Raw genomic sequence first — 25301 nt, 5'->3', positions numbered from 1 at the left:
CTGCTGCTGGTCTACTGCTGCTGCTGGTCTACTGCTGCTGCTGGTCTACTGCTGCTGCTGGTCTACTGCTGCTGGTCTACTGCTGCTGGTCTACTGCTGCTGGTCTGCTGCTGCTGGTCTACTGCTGCTGGTCTACTGCTGCTTGTCTGTTGCTGCTGGTCTACTGCTGCTGCTGGTCTACTGCTGCTGGTCTACTGCTGCTGCTGGTCTACTGCTGCTGGTCTACTGCTGCTGGTCTACTGCTGCTTGTCTGTTGCTGCTGGTCTACTACTGCTGCTGGTCTACTGCTGCTGGTTCTACTGCTGCTGCTGGTCTACTGCTGCTGGTCTACTGCTGCTGGTCTACTGCTGCTGGTCTACTGCTGCTGGTTCTACTGCTGCTGCTGGTCTACTGCTGCTGGTCTACTGCTGCTGGTCTACTGCTGCTGCTGGTCTACTGCTGCTGGTCTACTGCTGCTGGTTCTACTACTGCTGCTGGTCTACTGCTGCTGGTCTGCTGCTGCTGGTCTACTGCTGCTGGTCTACTGCTGCTGCTGGTCTACTGCTGCTGGTCTACTGCTGCTGCTGGTCTACTGCTGCTGCTGGTCTACTGCTGCTTGTCTGTTGCTGCTGGTCTACTGCTGCTGCTGGTCTACTGCTGCTTGTCTGTTGCTGCTGGTCTACTGCTGCTGGTCTACTGCTGCTGGTCTACTGCTGCTGGTCTACTGCTGCTGCTGGTCTACTGCTGCTGGTCTACTGCTGCTGGTCTGCTGCTGCTGGTCTACTGCTGCTGGTCTACTGCTGCTGCTGGTCTACTGCTGCTGGTTCTACTGCTGCTGCTGGTCTACTGCTGCTGGTTCTACTGCTGCTGGTCTACTGCTGCTGGTCTACTGCTGCTGGTCTACTGCTGCTGCTGGTCTACTGCTGCTGGTCTACTGCTGCTGGTCTACTGCTGCTGCTGGTCTACTGCTGCTGCTGGTCTACTGCTGCTGGTTCTACTGCTGCTGCTGGTCTACTGCTGCTGCTGGTCTACTGCTGCTGGTTCTACTGCTGCTGCTGGTCTACTGCTGCTGGTTCTACTGCTGCTGCTGGTCTACTGCTGCTGGTCTACTGCTGCTGGTCTACTGCTGCTGCTGGTCTACTGCTGCTGGTCTACTGCTGCTGGTCTACTGCTGCTGCTGGTCTACTGCTGCTGGTCTACTGCTGCTGCTGGTCTACTGCTGCTGGTCTACTGCTGCTGCTGGTCTACTGCTGCTGCTGGTCTACTGCTGCTTGTCTGTTGCTGCTGGTCTACTGCTGCTGCTGGTCTACTGCTGCTTGTCTGTTGCTGCTGGTCTACTGCTGCTGGTCTACTGCTGCTGCTGGTCTACTGCTGCTGGTCTACTGCTGCTGGTCTGCTGCTGCTGGTCTACTGCTGCTGGTCTACTGCTGCTGCTGGTCTACTGCTGCTGGTTCTACTGCTGCTGCTGGTCTACTGCTGCTGGTTCTACTGCTGCTGGTCTACTGCTGCTGCTGGTCTACTGCTGCTGCTGGTCTACTGCTGCTGGTCTACTGCTGCTGGTCTACTGCTGCTGCTGGTCTACTGCTGCTGGTTCTACTGCTGCTGCTGGTCTACTGCTGCTGGTCTACTGCTGCTGGTCTACTGCTGCTGCTGGTCTACTGCTGCTGGTCTACTGCTGCTGCTGGTCTACTGCTGCTGGTTCTACTGCTGCTGCTGGTCTACTGCTGCTGGTTCTACTGCTGCTGCTGGTCTACTGCTGCTGCTGGTCTACTGCTGCTGGGACTACTGCTGCTGGTCTACTACTGCTGCTGCTGGTCTACTACTGCTGCTGGTCTACTACTGCTGCTGGTCTACTGCTGCTGCTGGTCTACTGCTGCTGGTTCTACTGCTGCTGCTGGTCTACTGCTGCTGGTTCTACTGCTGCTGGTTCTACTGCTGCTGCTGGTCTACTGCTGCTGGTGGTCTACTGCTGCTGGTCTACTGCTGCTGGTCTACTGCTGCTGCTGGTCTACTGCTGCTGGTCTACTACTGCTGCTGGTCTACTGCTGCTGGTCTACTGCTGCTGCTGGTCTACTGCTGCTGGTCTACTGCTGCTGCTGGTCTACTGCTGCTGGTCTACTACTGCTGCTGGTCTACTGCTGCTGCTGGTCTACTGCTGCTGCTGGTCTACTGCTGCTGCTGGTCTACTGCTGCTGCTGGTCTACTGCTGCTGGTCTACTGCTGCTGGTTCTACTGCTGCTGCTGGTCTACTGCTGCTGGTCTACTGCTGCTGGTTCTACTGCTGCTGGTTCTACTGCTGCTGCTGGTCTACTGCTGCTGCTGGTCTACTGCTGCTGGTCTACTGCTGCTGGGGCTACTGCTGCTGGTCTACTACTGCTGCTGCTGGTCTACTGCTGCTGGTCTACTACTGCTGCTGCTGGTCTACTACTGCTGGTCTACTACTGCTGCTGGTTCTACTGCTGCTGGTCTACTGCTGCTGCTGGTTCTACTGCTGCTGGTTCTACTGCTGCTGGTTCTACTGCTGCTGGTTCTACTGCTGCTGGTTCTACTGTTGCTGGTTCTACTGCTGCTGGTCTACTGCTCAGTACAGAAAAATATTCCTCTGCTTGATATGTTTTGCTTTCCCTCAGCTCTATAAATTCCTACCACCAGCAGGAGTTTGACATTCAATAAGTTATCTGGCGGACAGCCTCAACTCAGAGAACAGCTACACTCCAAGTCCACGAACAGCTACACCCAGAGTCCACGAACAGCTACACCCAGAGTCCACGAACAGCTACACCCCGAGTCCACGAACAGCTACACCCCGAGTCCACGAACAGCTACACCCAGAGCTACACCCCCACGAACAGCTACACCCAGAGTCCACGAACAGCTACACCCCGAGTCCACGAACAGCTACACCCAGAGTCCACGAACAGCTACACCCAGAGTCCACGAACAGCTACACCCAGAGTCCACGAACAGCTACACCCCGAGTCCACGAACAGCTACACCCAGAGTCCACGAACAGCTACACCCAGAGTCCACGAACAGCTACACCCAGAGTCCACGAACAGCTACACCCAGAGTCCACGAACAGCTACACCCCGAGTCCATATCCACGTCATAAGGAATTCTTCTCCACCACGCCCATAAATGGGAAAACCGTCACGAGGGAAACCCTGGGCGCTAGCACAGTCACGAGGGAAACCCTGGGCGCTAGCACCGTCACGAGGGAAACCCTGGGCGCTAGCACCGTCACGAGGGAAACCCTGGGCGCTAGCACCGTCACGAGGGAAACCCTGGGCGCTAGCACCGTCACGAGGGAAACCCTGGGCGCTAGCACCGTCACGAGGGAACCCTGGGCGCTAGCACCGTCACGAGGAAGCCCTGGGCGCTAGCACCGTCACGAGGAAGCCCTGGGCGCTAGCACCGTCACGAGGAAGCCCTGGGCGCTAGCTCCGTCACGAGGGAAGCCCTGGGCGCTAGCACCGTCACGAGGGAAACCCTGGGCGCTAGCACCGTCACGAGGGAAGCCCTGGGCGCTAGCACCGTCACGAGGGAAACCCTGGGCGCTAGCACCGTCACGAGGGAAGCCCTGGGCGCTAGCACCGTCACGAGGGAAGCCCTGGGCGCTAGCACCGTCACGAGGGAAGCCCTGGGCGCTAGCACCGTCACGAGGGAAGCCCTGGGCGCTAGCACCGTCACGAGGAAGCCCTGGGCGCTAGCACCGTCACGAGGGAAGCCCTGGGCGCTAGCACCGTCACGAGGGAAGCCCTGGGCGCTAGCACAGTCACGAGGGAAGCCCTGGGCGCCAGCACCGTCACGAGGGAAGCCCTGGGCGCCAGCACCGTCATGAAGGAAACCCTGGGCGCTAGCACCGTCACGAGGGAAGCCCTACAGTATTACGTTTCTACTGAGAATGCTCAGCAGGCAATGTTTAAAAGTCATCCTTAGACAAACTGTACTTTCTAAAACGTAGTAATAACAAGCAATACAAGGTGGGTGTGGCTGCGACATTCTGTCTAAAAACCGACGGAGTAGAATGGCCTTAACTCAACAAAGGCGAGTGTGCAAGAGGTGTGTTTAATATTTTAGAATGCATTGTTTTGCATTATAATGACCCAACCGACACCGGGTTGTCCCCTTTGACAACTCGCTGAATTGGGAAGGGTCTATATTTTGACGTTTTATTGCTAGTCACACAAACTAATGTTTTTGTCATAATTCACTTTTTTTTGGAGCTTATGTTAGTTGGAAGCACAACATTACTAATCAACAAACATGGAGATATGAACTATTCTGCCATGGATTTAATACTAGATTTAAGGCAATAAAAAAAACTTCCTGTCTACCAATAAAAGCCACTCCATCAACCACCTCAAGTTCACTAGCTATGTACAATGCTGCATATAAACCATATACAATGCTGTATGTACAGTGCCTTCGGTAGGTATTCAAACCCCTGGACCTTTTCCTCATTGTAACGTTACAGACTTATTCTGAAATGGATAATTACAATCCTCAGCAATCTACACACACACACACACACACACACACACACACACACACACACACACACACATGACAAAGCGAAAACATAAATCATTTTAACAACACAAAAAGATCCCATCATGTCGAACGAACAAATTGTCTGTCGGCATTTCTAAAATTGTACCGAAACTACCCGTATCCATCACAACTGTGGTGATTATGATTTATACAGTAGGACTTCACACACAGGTCTACTGTTCTGTTGGGTTCTACTCTTCTAGGGTTCTACTGTTGGGTTATACTGTTCTACGGTTCTATGGTTACTGCTCTAGTGTTCTACTCTACTGTGCTAGGTTCTACTCTACTGCACTAGGGTTCTACTCTACTGCGCTAGGGTTCTACTCTACTGCACTAGGGTTCTACTCTACTGCACTAGGGTTCTACTCTACTGCACTAGGGTTCTACTCTACTGCGCTAGGGTTCTACTCTACTGCGCTAGGGTTCTACTCTTCTAGGGTTCTACTCTTCTAGGGTTCTACTCCTCCACTGTTGGGTTTTGCTGTTGGGTTCTATGGTTCTGCTGTTCTACTGTTGGGTTCTGCTGTTCTACTGCTAGCCTCCACACTACCTGTTGTTCCAGCTGCAGCAGCCTGACGGTGACATTCCCCTCTATCTCCATGTGAGGTCCAGTAGGGAACACCCCCAACCTGGTGATGACTAGGGGGTGGAGGACCTTAAAGTCCAGGGCCACAGAGGAGACCTCCCCAGGGACAAGGACAGACGGGTCAGACACCTCCACCAGCTCCATCTCCTTATCCTGTCCTGGAGCTGAGAAAGAGAGACAAAGTGGATATAGAGAGAGACAAAGCGGAGCGAGACAGACAGGCGGAGAGAGACACGGAGAGAGAGACAAAGCAGAGGGAGAGAGAGAGACAAAGCAGAGGGAGAGAGAGAGACAAAGCAGAGGGAGAGAGAGAGACAAAGCAGAGGGAGAGAGAGAGACAAAGCAGAGGGAGAGAGAGAGACAAAGCAGAGGGAGAGAGAGACAAAGCAGAGGGAGAGAGAGACAAAGCAGAGGGAGAGAGAGACAAAGCAGAGGGAGAGAGAGAGACAAAGCAGAGGGAGAGAGAGACAAAGCAGAGGGAGAGAGAGAGACAAAGGGAGAGGAGACAAAGCAGAGGGAGAGAGAGACAAAGCAGAGGGAGAGAGAGACAAAGCAGAGGGAGAGAGAGAGACAAAGCAGAGGGAGAGAGAGACAAAGCAGAGGGAGAGAGAGACAAAGCAGAGGGAGAGAGAGACAAAGCAGAGGGAGAGAGAGAGACAAAGCAGAGGGAGAGAGAGACAAAGCAGAGGGAGAGAGAGACAAAGCAGAGGGAGAGAGAGACAAAGCAGAGGGAGAGAGAGACAAAGCAGAGGGAGAGAGAGACAAAGCAGAGGGAGAGAGAGAGACAAAGCAGAGGGAGAGAGAGACACAAAGCAGAGGGAGAGAGAGACAAAGCAGAGGGAGAGAGAGACAAAGCAGAGGGAGAGAGAGACAAAGCAGAGGGAGAGAGAGACAAAGCAGAGGGAGAGCGAGAGACAAAGCAGAGGGAGAGAGAGACAAAGCAGAGGGAGAGAGAGAGACAGAGCAGAGGGAGAGAGAGAGAGACGGGGTGATTCTAACGTATTGTCTCTACTCCCCCCAGAGAAGATAAGGAACAGCCCAACCCCACACCCAAAAACACTGAAAGGGAGCAAGTTTATTATACAGGGCATTCGGAAAGTATTCAGACCCCTTGACTTTGTTACGTTACAGCCTTATTCTAAAATAGATCAAATCAATACGGTTCATCAATCTACACACAAAAGCAAAAACACATTTTTAGACATTTTGGCAAATGTATTAATAATAAAACAGATACCTTAATGTTCAGACCCTTTGATATGAGACTCTAAATTGAGCTCAGCTGCATCCTGTTTCCATTAGTCATCCTTGAGATGTTTCTACAACTTGGAGTCCACCTGTGGTACATTCAATTGATTGGACATGATTTGGAAAGGCACACACCTGTCTATATAAAGGTTTTACAGTTGACAGCATGTCAGAGCAAAAACCAACCCATGAGGTCGAAGGAATTGTCCGTAGAGCTCAGAGACAGGATTGTGTCGAGGCACAGATCTGGGCGAAATGTCTGCAGCATTGAATGTCCCCAAGAACACAGTGGCCTCCATCATTCTGAAATGGAAGAAGTTTGGAACCACCAAGACTATTCCTAGAGCTGGCCGCCCTGTCAACTGAGCAATCGGGGGAGAAGGGCCGATGGTCACTTTGACAGAGCTCCAGAGTTCCTCTGTGGAGATGGCAGAACCTTCCAGAAGGACAACCATCTCTGCAGCACTCCACCAATCAGGCCTTTATGATAGAGTGGCCAGATGGAAGCCACTCCTCAGTAAAAGGAACATGACAGTCCGCTTGGAGTTTGCCTAAAGACACAAAAGACACTAAAGTACTCTGACCATGAGAAACAAGATTGAACTCTTTGGCCTGGAGGAAACCTGGCACCATCCCTATGGTGAAGCATGGTGGTGGCAGAATCATGCTGTGGGGATGTTTTCCAGCAGCAGGGACTGGGAGACTAGTCAGGATTGAGGGTAAGATGTACAGAGAGATCCTTGCTGAAAAACTTCTCTAGAGCGCTCAGGACCTCGGACTGGGGCGAAGGTTTACCTTCAAACAGGAAAACGACCCTAAGCACACAGCCAAGACAATGCAGCTGTGAATGTACATGAGTGGCCCCAGCCAGAGCCCGGACTTGAACCCGATCTAACATCTCTGGAGAGACCTGAAAATATCTGCAGCGACGCTCCCCATCCAACCTGACAGCTTCCCAAATACAGGTGTGCCAAGCTTGTAGCGTCATACCCAAGAAGACTCCAGGCTGTAATCACTGCCAAAAGGTGCTTCAACAAAGTACTGAGTAAAGAGTCTGAATACTTATGTTGTGAGGGCCTACCTGGGTCTGTGAGGTTCAAGAGGGAACATGAGTAGGGATCCTCTCTGTCCTCCTCTGGAATGGGACAGCCATGTTTCCCAATGATAAACTTCACCTGCACCCTGAAACACAACACCACCACAGTAAAACACAACACGATTACCACCATGACACTATACCTGAAACACAACACCACCACAGTAAAACACAACACGATTACCACCATGACATTATACCTGTAACATAACACTATTACCACCATGACACTATTACCACCATGACACTATACCTGAAACATAACACTATTACCACCATGACACTATACATGTAACATAACACTATTACCACCATGACACTATTACCACCATGACACTATTACCACCATGACACTATTACCACCATGACACTATACCTGTAACATAACACTATTACCACCATGACACTATACCTGTAACATAACACTATTACCACCATGACACTATACCTGTAACATAACACTATTACCACCATGACACTATACCTGTAACATAACACTATTACCACCATGACACTATACCTGTAACATAACACTATTACCACCATGACACTATACCTGTAACATAACACTATTACCACCATGACACTATACCTGTAACATAACACTATTACCACCATGACACTATTACCACCATGACACTATACCTGTAACATAACACTATTACCACCATGACACTATACCTGTAACATAACACTATTACCACCATGACACTATTACCACCATGACACTATACCTGTAACATAACACTATTACCACCATGACACTATACCTGTAACATAACACTATTACCACCATGACACTATACCTGTAACATAACACTATTACCACCATGACACTATTACCACCATGACACTATACCTGTAACATAACACTATTACCACCATGACACTATACCTGTAACATAACACTATTACCACCATGACACTATACCTGTAACATAACACTATTACCACCATGACACTATACCTGTAACATGACACTATTACCACCATGACACTATACCTGTAACATGACACTATTACCACCATGACACTATACCTGTAACATAACACTATTACCACCATGACACTATACCTGTAACACAACACTATTACCACCATGACACTATACCTGTAACATAACACTATTACCACCATGACAATATACCTGTAACATAACACTATTACCACCATGACACTATTACCACCATGACACTATTACCACCATGACACTATTACCACCATGACACTATACCTGAAACATGACACTATACCTGTAACATAACACTATTACCACCATGACACTATACCTGTAACATAACACTATTACCACCATGACACTATTACCACCATGACACTATTACCACCATGACACTATACCTGTAACATAACACTATTACCACCATGACACTATACCTGTAACATAACACTATTACCACCATGACACTATACCTGTAACATAACACTATTACCACCATGACACTATACCTGTAACATAACACTATTACCACCATGACACTATACCTGTAACATAACACTATTACCACCATGACACTATACCTGTAACATAACACTATTACCACCATGACACTATACCTGTAACATAACACTATTACCACCATGACACTATTACCACCATGACACTATTACCACCATGACACTATACCTGTAACATAACACTATTACCACCATGACACTATACCTGTAACATAACACTATTACCACCATGACACTATACCTGTAACATAACACTATTACCACCATGACACTATTACCACCATGACACTATACCTGTAACATAACACTATTACCACCATGACACTATTACCACCATGACACTATACCTGTAACATAACACTATTACCACCATGACACTATACCTGTAACATAACACTATTACCACCATGACACTATACCTGTAACATAACACTATTACCACCATGACACTATACCTGTAACATAACACTATTACCACCATGACACTATACCTGTAACATAACACTATTACCACCATGACACTATTACCACCATGACACTATACCTGTAACATAACACTATTACCACCATGACACTATACCTGTAACATAACACTATTACCACCATGACACTATACCTGTAACATAACACTATTACCACCATGACACTATTACCACCATGACACTATACCTGTAACATAACACTATTACCACCATGACACTATACCTGTAACATAACACTATTACCACCATGACACTATACCTGTAACATGACACTATTACCACCATGACACTATACCTGTAACATAACACTATTACCACCATGACACTATACCTGTAACACAACACTATTACCACCATGACACTATACCTGTAACATAACACTATTACCACCATGACAATATACCTGTAACATAACACTATTACCACCATGACACTATTACCACCATGACACTATTACCACCATGACACTATTACCACCATGACACTATACCTGAAACATGACACTATACCTGTAACATAACACTATTACCACCATGACACTATACCTGTAACATAACACTATTACCACCATGACACTATACCTGTAACATAACACTATTACCACCATGACACTATTACCACCATGACACTATTACCACCATGACACTATACCTGTAACATAACACTATTACCACCATGACACTATACCTGTAACATAACACTATTACCACCATGACACTATACCTGTAACATAACACTATTACCACCATGACACTATACCTGTAACATAACACTATTACCACCATGACACTATACCTGTAACATAACACTATTACCACCATGACACTATACCTGTAACATAACACTATTACCACCATGACACTATTACCACCATGACACTATTACCACCATGACACTATACCTGTAACATAACACTATTACCACCATGACACTATACCTGTAACATAACACTATTACCACCATGACACTATACCTGTAACATAACACTATTACCACCATGACACTATTACCACCATGACACTATACCTGTAACATAACACTATTACCACCATGACACTATTACCACCATGACACTATTACCACCATGACACTATACCTGTAACATAACACTATTACCACCATGACACTATACCTGTAACATAACACTATTACCACCATGACACTATACCTGTAACATAACACTATTACCACCATGACACTATACCTGTAACATAACACTATTACCACCATGACACTATACCTGTAACATAACATAACACTATTACCACCATGACACTATACCTGTAACATAACACTATTACCACCATGACACTATACCTGTAACATAACACTATTACCACCATGACACTATACCTGTAACATAACACTATTACCACCATGACACTATTACCACCATGACACTATACCTGTAACATAACACTATTACCACCATGACACTATACCTGTAACATAACACTATTACCACCATGACACTATTACCACCATGACACTATACCTGTAACATAACACTATTACCACCATGACACTATACCTGTAACATAACACTATTACCACCATGACACTATACCTGTAACATAACACTATTACCACCATGACACTATACCTGTAACATAACACTATTACCACCATGACACTATACCTGTAACATAACACTATTACCACCATGACACTATACCTGTAACATAACACTATTACCACCATGACACTATACCTGTAACATAACACTATTACCACCATGACACTATTACCACCATGACACTATTACCACCATGACACTATACCTGTAACATAACACTATTACCACCATGACACTATACCTGTAACATGACACTATTACCACCATGACACTATACCTGTAACATAACACTATTACCACCATGACACTATACCTGTAACACAACACTATTACCACCATGACACTATACCTGTAACATAACACTATTACCACCATGACAATATACCTGTAACATAACACTATTACCACCATGACACTATTACCACCATGACACTATTACCACCATGACACTATTACCACCATGACACTATACCTGAAACATGACACTATACCTGTACACTATTACCACCATGACACTATACCTGTAACATAACACTATTACCACCATGACACTATTACCACCATGACACTATTACCACCATGACACTATACCTGTAACATAACACTATTACCACCATGACACTATACCTGTAACATAACACTATTACCACCATGACACTATACCTGTAACATAACACTATTACCACCATGACACTATACCTGTAACATAACACTATTACCACCATGACACTATACCTGTAACATAACACTATTACCACCATGACACTATACCTGTAACATAACACTATTACCACCATGACACTATACCTGTAACATAACACTATTACCACCATGACACTATTACCACCATGACACTATTACCACCATGACACTATACCTGTAACATAACACTATTACCACCATGACACTATACCTGTAACATAACACTATTACCACCATGACACTATACCTGTAACATAACACTATTACCACCATGACACTATTACCACCATGACACTATACCTGTAACATAACACTATTACCACCATGACACTATTACCACCATGACACTATTACCACCATGACACTATACCTGTAACATAACACTATTACCACCATGACACTATACCTGTAACATAACACTATTACCACCATGACACTATACCTGTAACATAACACTATTACCACCATGACACTATACCTGTAACATAACACTATTACCACCATGACACTATACCTGTAACATAACACTATTACCACCATGACACTATACCTGTAACATAACACTATTACCACCATGACACTATACCTGTAACATAACACTATTACCACCATGACACTATACCTGTAACATAACACTATTACCACCATGACACTATTACCACCATGACACTATACCTGTAACATAACACTATTACCACCATGACACTATACCTGTAACATAACACTATTACCACCATGACACTATTACCACCATGACACTATACCTGTAACATAACACTATTACCACCATGACACTATACCTGTAACATAACACTATTACCACCATGACACTATACCTGTAACATAACACTATTACCACCATGACACTATACCTGTAACATAACACTATTACCACCATGACACTATACCTGTAACATAACACTATTACCACCATGACACTATTACCACCATGACACTATACCTGTAACATAACACTATTACCACCATGACACTATTACCACCATGACACTATTACCACCATGACACTATACCTGTAACATAACACTATTACCACCATGACACTATTACCACCATGACACTATTACCACCATGACACTATTACCACCATGACACTATTACCACCATGACACTATTACCACCATGACACTATACCTGTAACATAACACTATTACCACCATGACACTATACCTGTAACATAACACTATTACCACCATGACACTATACCTGTAACATAACACTATTACCACCATGACACTATACCTGTAACATAACACTATTACCACCATGACACTATACCTGTAACATAACACTATTACCCCCATGACACTATTACCACCATGACACTATACCTGAAACACAACACCACCACAGTAAAACACAACACGATTACCACCATGACACTGTAACATAACACCATATAAACAGTCATCCCTCCACTTATTCTAGCACCTCTGATGAGTTACAGGCTTCCAAATGGTACAGAGCATTCAGAAAGTATTCAGACCCCTTGACCTTATCCACACCTTTTCTTTTATGTTACAGCCTCATTCTAAAATTGATAAAGAAAGTAAAAACATCTACACATAATACCCCATAATGAAAATTTTGGGAAATGTATAAAATAAATAACTGAAATATCACATTTACATAAATATTCAGACCCTTAACTCAGTACATTGTTGAAGCACCTTTGGCAGTAATTACAGCCTCGACTCTTCTTGGGTATGACGCTAAACGCTTGGCACATTGATATATTTACATCATTTCCCATCAATTCCCATTATTAAAGTGGCTGGAGTTGAGTCAGTGTGTTGGCAGCAGCCACTCAATGTTAGTGGTGGCTGTTTAACAGTCTGATGGCCTTGAGATAGAAGCTGTTTTTCAGTCTCTCGGTCCCAGCATTGATGCACCTGTACTGACCTCGCCTTCTGGATGATAGCGGGGTGAACAGGCAGTGGCTCGGGTGGTTGTTGTCCTTGATGATCTTTATGGCCTTCCTGTAACATCGGGTGGTGTAGGTGTCCTGGAGGGCAGGTAGTTTGCCCCCGGTGATGCGTTGTGCAGACCTCACTAACCTCTGGAGAGCCTTACGGTTGTGGGCGGAGCAGTTGCCGTACCAGGCGGTGATACAGCCCGCCAGGATGCTCTCGATTGTGCATCTGTAGAAGTTTGTGAGTGCTTTTGGTGACAAGCCAAATTTCTTCAGCCTCTTCACGATGCTGTCTGTGTGAGTGGACCAATTGAGTGGACCAATTCAGTTTGTCTGTGATGTGTATGCAGAGGAACTTAAAACTTACTACCTTCTCCACTACTGTTCCATCGATGTGGATAGGGGGGTGCTCCCTCTGCTGTTTCCTGAAGTCCACAATCATCTCCTTAGTTTTGTTGACGTTGAGTGTGAGGTTATTTTCCTGACACCACACTCAGAGGGCCCTCACCTCCTCCCTGTAGGCCGTCTCGTCGTTGTTGGTAATCAAGCCTACCACTGTTGTGTCGTCCGCAAACTTGATGATTGAGTTGGAGGCGTGCGTGGCCACGCAGTCGTGGGTGAACAGGGAGTACAGGAGAGGGCTCAGAATGCACCCTTGTGGGGCCCCAGTGTTGAGGATCAGCGGGGTGGAGATGTTGTTGCCTACCCTCACCACCTGGGGGCGGCCCGTCAGGAAGTCCAGTACCCAGTTGCACAGGGCGGGGTCGAGACCCAGGGTCTCGAGCTTGATGACGAGCTTGGAGGGTACTATGGTGTTGAATGCCGAGCTGTAGTCGATGAACAGCATTCTCACATAGGTATTCCTCTTGTCCAGATGGGTTAGGGCAGTGTGCAGTGTGGTTGAGATTGCATCGTCTGTGGACCTATTTGGGCGGTAAGCAAATTGGAGTGGGTCTAGGGTGTCAGGTAGGGTGGAGGTGATATGGTCCTTGACTAGTCTCTCAAAGCACTTCATGATGACGGAAGTGAGTGCTACGGGGCGGTAGTCGTTAAGCTCAGTTACCTTAGCTTTCTTGGGAACAGGAACAATGGTGGCCCTCTTGAAGCATGTGGGAACAGCAGACTGGTATAGGGATTGATTGAATATGTCCGTAAACACACCGGCCAGCTGGTCTGCGCATGCTCTGAGGGCGCGGCTGGGGATGCCGTCTGGGCCTGCAGCCTTGCGAGGGTTAACACGTTTAAATGTTTTACTCACCTCGGCTGCAGTGAAGGAGAGTCCGCATGTTTTCGTTGCAGGCCGTGTCAGTGGCACTGTATTGCCCTCAAAGCGGGCAAAAGAGTTATTTAGTCTGCCTGGGAGCAAGACATCCTGGTCCGTGACTGGGCTGGGTTTCTTCTTGTAGTCCGTGATTGACTGTAGACCCTGCCACATACCTCGTGTCTGAGCCGTTGAATTGAGATTCTACTTTGTCTCTATACTGACGCTTAGCTTGTTTGATTGCCTTGTAGAGGGAATAGCTACACTGTTTGTATTGGTCATGTTACCAGTCACCTTGCCCTGATTAAAAGCAGTGATTCGCGCTTTCAGTTTCACGCGGATGCTGCCATCAATCCACGGTTTCTGGTTAGGGAATGTTTTAATCGTTGCTATGGGAACGACATCTTCAACGCACGTTCTAATGAACTCGCACACCGAATCAGCGTATTCGTCAATGTTGTTATCTGACGCAATACGAAACATATCCCAGTCCACGTGATGGAAGCAGTCTTGGAGTGTGGAATCAGCTTGGTCAGACCAGCGTTGGACAGACCTCAGCGTGGGAGCCTCCCGTTTTAGTTTCTGTCTGTATCAGAATGATGGAGGCCACTGTGTTCTTGGGGACCTTCAACGCTGGAGAAATGTTTTTGGTACCTTTCCCCAGATCTGTACCTCGACAAAATCCTGTCTCTGAGCTCTACGGATAATTTCTTCAACCTCATGACTTGGTTTTTGCTCTGACATGCACTGTCAACTGTAGGACCTTTATATAGACAGGTGTGTGCCTTTCCAAATCTTGTCCAATCAATTGAATGTACCACAGGTGGACTCCAATCAAGTTGTAGAAACATCTCAAGGATGACTAATGGAAACAGGATGCAGCTGAGCTCAATTTAGAGTCTCATATCAAAGGGTCTGAACATTAAGGTATCTGTTTTATTATTAATACATTTGCCAAAATGTCTAAAAATGTGTTTTTACTTTGTCATTATGGGGGTATCGTGATGTCATTATGGGGGGTATCGTGATGTCATTATGGGGGTATCGTGATGTCATTATGGGGGTATCGTGATGTCATTATGGGGGTATCGTGATGTCATTATGGGGGTATCGTGATGTCATTATGGGGGTATCGTGATGTCATTATGGGGGTATCGTGATGTCATTATGGGGGTATCGTGATGTCATTATGGGGGTATCGTGATGTCATTATGGGGGTATCGTGATGTCATTATGGGGGTATCGTGATGTCATTATGGGGGTATCGTGATGTCATTATGGGGGTATCGTGATGTCATTATGGGGGGTATCGTGATGTCATTATGGGGGTATCGTGATGTCATTATGGGGGTATCGTGATGTCATTATGGGGATATCCTGATGTCATTATGGGGGTATCGTGTGTAGATTGATGAGGGGGAAAAACTTTTAATTTAATCCATTTTAGAATAAGGCTGAAACGTAACAAAGTCAAGGAGTCTTAATGCTTTCCAAATGCTCTGTATATTACACTACTTTTGGCCAGAGACCCTAATAGTGCACTATAATAGGGAATAGGGCTCTGGTCTAAAGTAGTGCACTATGTAGGGCAAAGGGTGCCATAGGGCTCTGGTCTAAAGTAGTGCACTATGTAGGGCAAAGGGTGCCATAGGGCTCTGGTCTAAAGTAGTGCACTATGTAGGGCAAAGGGTTACATAGGCCTCTGGTCTAAAGTAGTGCACTATGTAGGGAATAGGGTGCCATAGGGCCCTGATCTAAAGTAGTGCACTATGTAGGGAATCGGGTGCCATTTCAGACACATCAGTCATTTCCCAAGGCACTGCTCTTCAGTTACCATGGTTACTATGGTTTGCTAAAAGGTCATCTCACTCCCTCTGCATCACACACGTATAGATAATTATGTCTGTATCCCAAATGGGACCCTGTCCCTTATATTAGTGGACTACTTTTGACCAGTATCCCCACTCAGACCAATGTATATAAACACACATGTAGGGTACATCTATGGTCCATACCTGCGTTGGTAGTGTGTATGGTCCCGGAGGTATCCCAACCACGTCTCTCTTATAGCCTGTCTGAGATCATAGTGATGTCTGGCAGACAACACCCCCACCAGCACCTCACCACAGGGAGATGCTGCCGAGTCCTCATCTGTTAAGTTTAAATCATCACCATACAGGTAAATGCATGGGAAAGGGAAAGGGGGGGGGTTATGTTTATTGTGAACCATGCATAGACAGTTTAAAATTTCACCAAGTCTACATTATATTCAAACCTGGAAAATAAATTCCTAAAGCAGATGGCTATGAAGTCCTACCACCAGCGGGAGAGGAGAGTTTGCCGCTTATGACGAGATTTGCAACTCTAAAATGGGTCGATTTACAACTCTAACGGGTCAGTTTACATCTCTAACGGGTCAGTTTAAATCTCTAACGGGTCAGTTTACATCTCTAACGGGTCAGTTTACATCTCTAACGGGTCAGTTTACATCTCTACATCTCTAACGGGTCAGTTTACATCTCTAACGGGTCAGTTTACATCTCTAACGGGTCAGTTTACATCTCTAACGGGTCAGTTTACATCTCTAACGGGTCAGTTTACATCTCTAACAGGTCAGTTTACATCTCTAACAGGTCAGTTTACATCTCTACATCTCTAACAGGTCAGTTTACATCTCTAACGGGTCAGTTTACATCTCTAACGGGTCAGTTTACATCTCTAACGGGTCAGTTTACAACTCTAACGGGTCAGTTTACATCTCTAACGGGTCAGTTTACATCTCTAACGGGTCAGTTTACATCTCTAACGGGTCAGTTTACATCTCTACATCTCTAACGGGTCAGTTTACATCTCTAACGGGTCAGTTTACATCTCTAACGGGTCAGTTTACAACTCTAACGGGTCAGTTTACATCTCTAATGGGTCAGTTTACATCTCTAACAGGTCAGTTTACATCTCTACATCTCTAACGGGTCAGTTTACATCTCTAACGGGTCAGTTTACATCTCTAACAGGTCAGTTTACATCTCTAACGGGTCAGTTTACATCTAACGGGTCAGTTTACATCTCTAACGGGTCAGTTTACATCTCTAACGGGTCAGTTTACATCTCTAACGGGTCAGTTTACATCTCTAACGGGTCAGTTTACATCTCTAACGGGTCGATTTACAACTCCAATGGGTCGATTTTCTAAAATGGGGCAAATTGGACTTATAAGCTGGCACCCCGCCAGCAAGGACACCGAGCTAGTCTCCTGACGGGGAACCCATTTAGTTGTGTACTGTAGCTTGTGAACCCATTTCGTTTTGTACTGAAGCTTGTGAACCCATTTCGTTTTGTACTGTAGCTTGTGAACCCATTTAAGTCTGTACTGTAGCTTGTGAACCCATTTAGTTTTGTACCGTAGCTTGTGAACCCATTTCGTTCTGTACTGTAGCTTGTGAAGCTTGTGAACCCATTTCGTTTTGTACTGTAGCTTGTGAACCCATTTAGTTCTGTACTGTAGCTTGTGAACCCATTTCGTTTTGTACTGTAGCTTGTGAACCCATTTAGTTGTGTACTGTAGCTTGTGAAGCTTGTGAACCCATTTCGTTTTGTACTGTAGCTTGTGAACCCATTTCGTTTTGTACTGTAGCTTGTGAACCCATTTAGTTTTGTACTGTAGCTTGTGAACCCATTTCGTTTTGTACTGTAGCTTGTGAACCCATTTCGTTTTGTACTGAAGCTTGTGAACCCATTTCGTTTTTGTACTGTAGCTTGTGAACCCATTTAGGTCTGTACTGTAGCTTGTGAACCCATTTAGGTCTGTACTGTAGCTTGTGAACCCATTTAGGTCTGTACTGTAGCTTGTGAACCCATTTAGGTCTGTACTGTAGCTTGTGAACCCATTTAGGTCTGTACTGTAGCTTGTGAACCCATTTAGGTCTGTACTGTAGCTTGTGAACCCATTTAGGTCTGTACTGTAGCTTGTGAACCGATTTAGGTCTGTACTGTAGCTTGTGAACCCATTTCGTTTTGTACTGTAGCTTGTGAACCCATTTCGTTTTGTACTGAAGCTTGTGAACCCATTTCGTTTTGTACTGTAGCTTGTGAACCCATTTAGGTCTGTACTGTAGCTTGTGAACCCATTTAGGTCTGTACTGTAGCTTGTGAACCCATTTAGGTCTGTACTGTAGCTTGTGAACCCATTTAGGTCTGTACTGTAGCTTGTGAACCCATTTAGGTCTGTACTGTAGCTTGTGAACCCATTTAGGTCTGTACTGTAGCTTGTGAACCCATTTCGTTTTGTACTGTAGCTTGTGAACCCATTTCGTTTTGTACTGAAGCTTGTGAACCCATTTAGGTCTGTACTGTAGCTTGTGAACCCATTTAGGTCTGTACTGTAGCTTGTGAACCCATTTAGGTCTGTACTGTAGCTTGTGAACCCATTTAGGTCTGTACTGTAGCTTGTGAACCCATTTAGGTCTGTACTGTAGCTTGTGAACCCATTTAGGTCTGTACTGTAGCTTGTGAACCCATTTAGGTCTGTACTGTAGCTTGTGAACCCATTTAGGTCTGTACTGTAGCTTTAGGTCTGAACCCATTTAGGTCTGTACTGTAGCTTGTGAACCCATTTAGGTCTGTACTGTAGCTTGTGAACCCATTTAGGTCTGTACTGTAGCTTGTGAACCCATTTAGGTCTGTACTGTAGCTTGTGAACCCATTTAGGTCTGTACTGTAGCTTGTGAACCCATTTAGGTCTGTACTGTAGCTTGTGAACCCATTTAGGTCTGTACTGTAGCTTGTGAACCCATTTAGGTCTGTACTGTAGCTTGTGAACCCATTTAGGTCTGTACTGTAGCTTGTGAACCCATTTAGGTCTGTACTGTAGCTTGTGAACCCATTTAGGTCTGTACTGTAGCTTGTGAACCCATTTAGGTCTGTACTGTAGCTTGTGAACCCATTTAGGTCTGTACTGTAGCTTGTGAACCCATTTAGGTCTGTACTGTAGCTTGTGAACCCATTTAGGTCTGTACTGTAGCTTGTGAACCCATTTAGGTCTGTACTGTAGCTTGTGAACCCATTTAGGTCTGTACTGTAGCTTGTGAACCCATTTAGGTCTGTACTGTAGCTTGTGAACCCATTTAGGTCTGTACTGTAGCTTGTGAACCCATTTAGGTCTGTACTGTAGCTTGTGAACCCATTTAGGTCTGTACTGTAGCTTGTGTGATATGTGTGATATGCTGGAGGATATGTCTGGATGTCATGCTCAATGTTTTTATGCTGTACAATGTTCTATTTGTTTGTGGAAGGAAATAACAGAAAATATGACCACCCTACCATAAATGACTGTATTCCACACTGCCTCATTTACATATTAAGTGCCCAATTTGTATAAATCCGCATTTGAATGTATCCTTTTTACTTTTATCTGAATACGTGTTCTACATCAGCCCTGAAAACGTCATAACAATATGACCACCCAATCTCGAGAAATTGGACAAAATTTGATTCTGGGCAACTTTTAGCAAAGTACTGAATTGTATTCTTGCCAATAAACCTGTGGCCGATCTCTGCGAAGCTGGAATTCAGCAATCCGACTCATCCCAAAGGGATTAGATCAAATCACATTTTCTTGGTCACATACAGATGGGGTTGAGGTCAGGGCTCTGTGCAGGCCAGTCAAGTTCTTCCACACAGATCTCGACAAACCATTAAATCAATATTGTTTTGTGATGACACCATCTATCTTTCTAAAAAAAACAGTGAAATGGACACAATTCAATTGATATCAATCAACAAAGAGTTAAGAAAATGTAGGCTATACGAATATGTTGAAGGTTAGCTGTATTGGGTGCAGATGACTGAACTACTCACTTTTGTGTCTGTAGGTATACAGACGAGGAGGTATACAAAGGTGTGTCTATTGGTATGCTATGCAGATCACATGTAGCATCCTCCTCCCTCACCTCTTGAAATAATATCCCATAGGCCTCTACATTATGGACAAGGTAAGTGTATGAAAACCATTAGCAAAACAGTTTCACATTCACCACAAAAACCAAGGTATGAATACTGTTGTGTGCATGGTTTTGTTAATCATCTGTACAACTACTATTTTTAGAATGCACAGACTTCACCCTCCCTACACCTCTGATGAATATAAACAGGAACCCTGTTCGATTACCATGCACTGCAAAAATCATTCTGGCTGTGGATACGGAGAACATTAACATCAAACACGGCAGAGGATATATACCCATTGGACTTGAGGCTCTGCTGGGAGTCTACCTCATATTGCCATTGTTTTAATTCTGCTATGCCACTAAAATCATAATAAAAACGGAGAACTCAAATATGGTGTTGTGCGTATTATTATTAATAACTATAATAGGCGGGGGGGGGGGGGTTAACCCCAAAAGGTTCTTCGAGGAACCATTAAAAGGGGTTATTTGTAGAACTTGTGTCCCCCCCAGTTTCAACCCCTAAAGGATACTCCAGGAAGGAACCTTTTATTTTGTGAGTGTGATTCTGGTCTCATCACTATTTAAAATGGTTATAAAGACGTGGTCTCGAAACCCACGAGACTAAATACAGTATAAACATTTTCAGTATAGTTTTATATTTTTCTAGTCCAACTAAACAATGTATATTCCAATGAGCGGTTTCAACACAGCTAGATAAAAAGTTGACTGAAGAAAACATTACTGTACCAGAATCTTTCTCCAACGGGATGGTCGCTCTGTTTGTCCACAACCAGAAGTGCACCACTACCGCGACAACACACGGAACTAGAAGCAAGGCTAGGCTTCGCATGGACGGATCGCTTGGTGGAGATTCCAACGGTTAACGGGTTGGCTATAAACTGGATCCGGTAGTGGTGTTATCTGTGTGTAGCATAAAACGGGTTGTGCCTCCTGTACATTTCTGTGCTAAATGTCTCATGTCTGCCTCCTCTCCTGTTCTGATGATGATGATGATGATGGTCATTCAACCAATGGAAGTGCAGACATCGAACCGCTATGTTCTCTGGGATATGAAGTACTGTAGTCATTACGCCACAGGTCGCTAAAACAAAAAATATTTGTACAACTGGGAGCTGTCCTGTGATCTTATTTTATCATTGAGATTTCAACATACAGTAGTAGGCTATTACTGATCTTTAAGCATTGCTAGTATTGTTACATGTATATACAGTACCAGGCAAAAGTTTGGATAGAGCTACTCATTAAAGGGTTTTTCTTTATTTGACTATTTTCTACATTGTAGAATAATAGTGAAGACATCAACACTATGAAATGACACATATGGAATCATGTAGTCACCAAAACAAGTGTTAAACAAATCTAAATATATTTTAGATTCTTCAAAGTAGCCACCCTTTGCCTTGATGACAGCTTTGCACATTCTTGGCATTCTCTCAACCAGCTTCACCTGGAATGCTTTCCCAACAGTCTTGAAGGAGTACCCAATTATGCTGAGCACTTCTTGGCTGCTTTTCCTTCACTCTGCGTTCCATGTCATCCCAAACCATCTAAATTGGGTTGAGGTCGGGTGATCTGATACAGTACTCCATCACTCTCCTTGATCAAATAACCCTTATACAGCCTGGAGGTGTGTTGGGTCATTGTCCTGTTGAAAAACAAATGATAGTCCCACTAAGCCCAAACCAGAAGGGATGGCGTATTGCTGCAGAATGCTGTGGTAACAATTCTGGTTGTGTGCCTTGAATTCTAAATAAATCGCAGACAGTGTCACCAGCAAAGCACCCCCACACCTCCTCCTCCATGCTTCACGCTGGGAACCACACATGCGGAGATCATCCGTTCACCTACTCTGGGTCACACAAAGACACAGCGGTTGGAACCAAAAGAAATCACAAATTTAGACTCATCAGACCAAAGGACAGATTTCCACCGGTCTAATGTCCATTGCTCATGTTTCTTGGCCCAAGCAAGTCTCTTCTTCTTATTGGTGTCCTTTAGTAGTGGTTTCTTTGCAGCAATTCAACCATAAAGGTCTGATTCACACAGTCTCTGAACAGTTGATGTTGAGATGTGTCTGTTACTTGAACTCTGTGAAGCATTTATTTGGGCTGCAATTTCTGAGGCTGGTAACTCTAATGAACTTCTCCTCTGCAGCAGAGGTAACTCTGGGTCTTCCTTTCCTGTGGTGGTCTTCCTTTCCTGTGGCGGTCCTCATGAGAGCCAGTTTCATCATAGTGCTTGATGGTTTTTGCAACTGCATTTGAAGTAACGTTCATGAAGACTGACCTTCATGTCTTTAGGTAATGATGGACTGTCGTTTCTCTTTGCTTATTTGAGCTGTTCTTGCCATAATATGGACTTGTCTTTTACCAAATAGGGCTATCTTCTGTATACCACCCCTACCTTGTCACAACACAACTGATTGGTTCAAATGCATTAAGAAGGAAAGACATTTCACAAATTAACATTTAACAAGGCCCACCTGTTAAATGAAATGCATTCCAAGTGATTACCTCATGAAGCTGGTTGAGAGAATGCCACAAGTGTGCAAAGCTGTCATCAAGGCAAATGGTGGCTACTTTGAAGAATCTTAAATATAAAATATATTTTGTTTTGTTTAACACTTTTTTTTTTACCCTCGTAAAACTGACCGTCCAACCGATCCTCGACTTCGGCGATGTCATCTATAAAATAGCTTCCATCACTCTACTAAACAAATTGGATGCAGTTTATCACAGTGCAACCATATACTACCCACCACTGCGACCTGTACACTGTCGTTGGCTGGCCATCGCTTCATACTTGTTGCCAAACCCACTGGTTCCAGGTCATCTACAAGTCTCTGCTAGGTAAAGTCCCCCCTTATCTCAGCTCACTGGTCACCATAGCAGCACCCTCCTGTAGCACGCGCTCCAGCAGGTATATCTCACTGGTCACCCCCAAAGCCAATTCCTCCTTTGGCCGCCTCGCCTTCCAGTTCTCTGCTGCCAATGACTGGAATGAAGCTTCTTACCTACCTCACTAGCTTTAAGCACCAGCTGTCAGAGCAGCTCACAGATCACTGCACATAGCTCATCTGTAAATAGCCCATCCAACTACCTCATCCCCATACTGTATTTATTTATTTATCTTGCTCCTTTACACCCCAGTATCTCTACTTGCACATTCATCTTCTGCACATTCTACCATTCCAGTGTTTAATTGCTATATTGTAATTACTTCGCCACCATGGCCCATTTATTTCCTTCTCTCTCTTATCCTACCTCATTTGCAAATACTGTATATAGATTTGTATACTGTATTGTATGTTTTGTTTATTCCATGTGTAACTGTGTTGTTTTTGTTTTTCTGCTCTTTTGCACACCAGTGTTTCTACTTGCACATCCTCACCTGCACATATATCACTCCAGTGTTAATTGCTCAATTGTAATGACTTCACCACTATTGGCCTATTTATTGCCTTACCTCTTTACTCCATTTGCACACACTGTGTATAGATTTTTCTATTGTGTTATTGACTGTATGTTTGTTTATCCCATGTGTAACTGTGTTGTTTTTGTTGCACTGCTTTGATTTATCTTGGCCAGGTCGCAGTTGTAAATGAGAACTTGTTCTCAACTAGCCTACCTGGTTAAATAAAGGTGAAATATATATATATTTGTAAACAATGATTCCCATATGTGTTATTTCATAGTTGTGATGTCTTCACTATTCAACAATGTAGAAAATAGTTTTAAAAAATAAAGAAAAACCCTTGAATAGGTAGGTGTGTCCAGACTTGACTGGTACTGTGCATGAATTGAAATAATGAAATATATGATAGAGAAAGGGACCACAGGCCACTTGGCCATTTGAAATAATGAAATATATGATAGAGAAAGGGACCACAGGCCACTTGGCCATTTGAAATAATCAAATATATGATAGAGAAAGGGACCACAGGCCACTTGGGTTTTCATTTAATTCATGTTGATCCAACTACGGGGTACATACAAAGCCTGCAATTAATTTATACATTTTATTTTTAAAATAAGTAATTCCATTGATTTGCACAGCTGCGCGTCTAAAGCAACCAAACCTCTACACAATATGTGCATTAAGTAAAGCACCCATAATCTATACATTGTTGGATCCCAAATGGTACTCGATTCCCTTTATAGTCCTCTGCTTTTGACCCATAGGGAATAAGGTGCCATTTGGAACAAAGACATTAAAATAGGCAATATTTCTCATCATAAGATTCTTCAGTCAGAAATAAATTTGTGCAAAGTTCATGTTTGAGACATGAAATCCATGAATGTGTCCCAAATGGCACCCTATTCCCTTAACAGTGCACTATTTTGACCAGGACCCATAGGGCATTACAGAGGGCTCTGGTCTAAAGTAGTGCACTATATAGGGAATAGGGCTCTGGTCTAAAGTAGTGCACTATTTTGACCAGGACC

At 44.6% G+C, this 25301-nt stretch overlaps 1 protein-coding gene across 1 annotated transcript in view; it reads right to left on the bottom strand.

The window, feature by feature from the left end:
* The window catches only part of b3galnt2 (beta-1,3-N-acetylgalactosaminyltransferase 2), a 37028-nt gene extending 15180 nt beyond the window's left edge, over positions 1-21848 (bottom strand). Inside the window, exons 1-4 of the mRNA XM_065007777.1 lie at positions 21583-21848; positions 16906-17041; positions 7449-7549; positions 5084-5283 (exon numbers count right to left, since the gene is read on the bottom strand). Of these exons, the coding sequence (XP_064863849.1) occupies positions 5084-5283; positions 7449-7549; positions 16906-17041; positions 21583-21685 (540 nt within the window). The 5' untranslated portion in view covers positions 21686-21848. The remainder of the gene's footprint in view (positions 1-5083; positions 5284-7448; positions 7550-16905; positions 17042-21582) is intronic.
* Between the last annotated feature and the right edge of the window lie 3453 nt (positions 21849-25301).

The sequence above is a fragment of the Oncorhynchus nerka genome, linkage group LG23 (genome assembly GCF_034236695.1).
Source record: "Oncorhynchus nerka isolate Pitt River linkage group LG23, Oner_Uvic_2.0, whole genome shotgun sequence".
In the NCBI taxonomy this organism is placed as follows: Eukaryota; Metazoa; Chordata; class Actinopteri; order Salmoniformes; family Salmonidae; genus Oncorhynchus; species Oncorhynchus nerka.
This window is presented reverse-complemented; position numbering and strand designations above follow the sequence as displayed.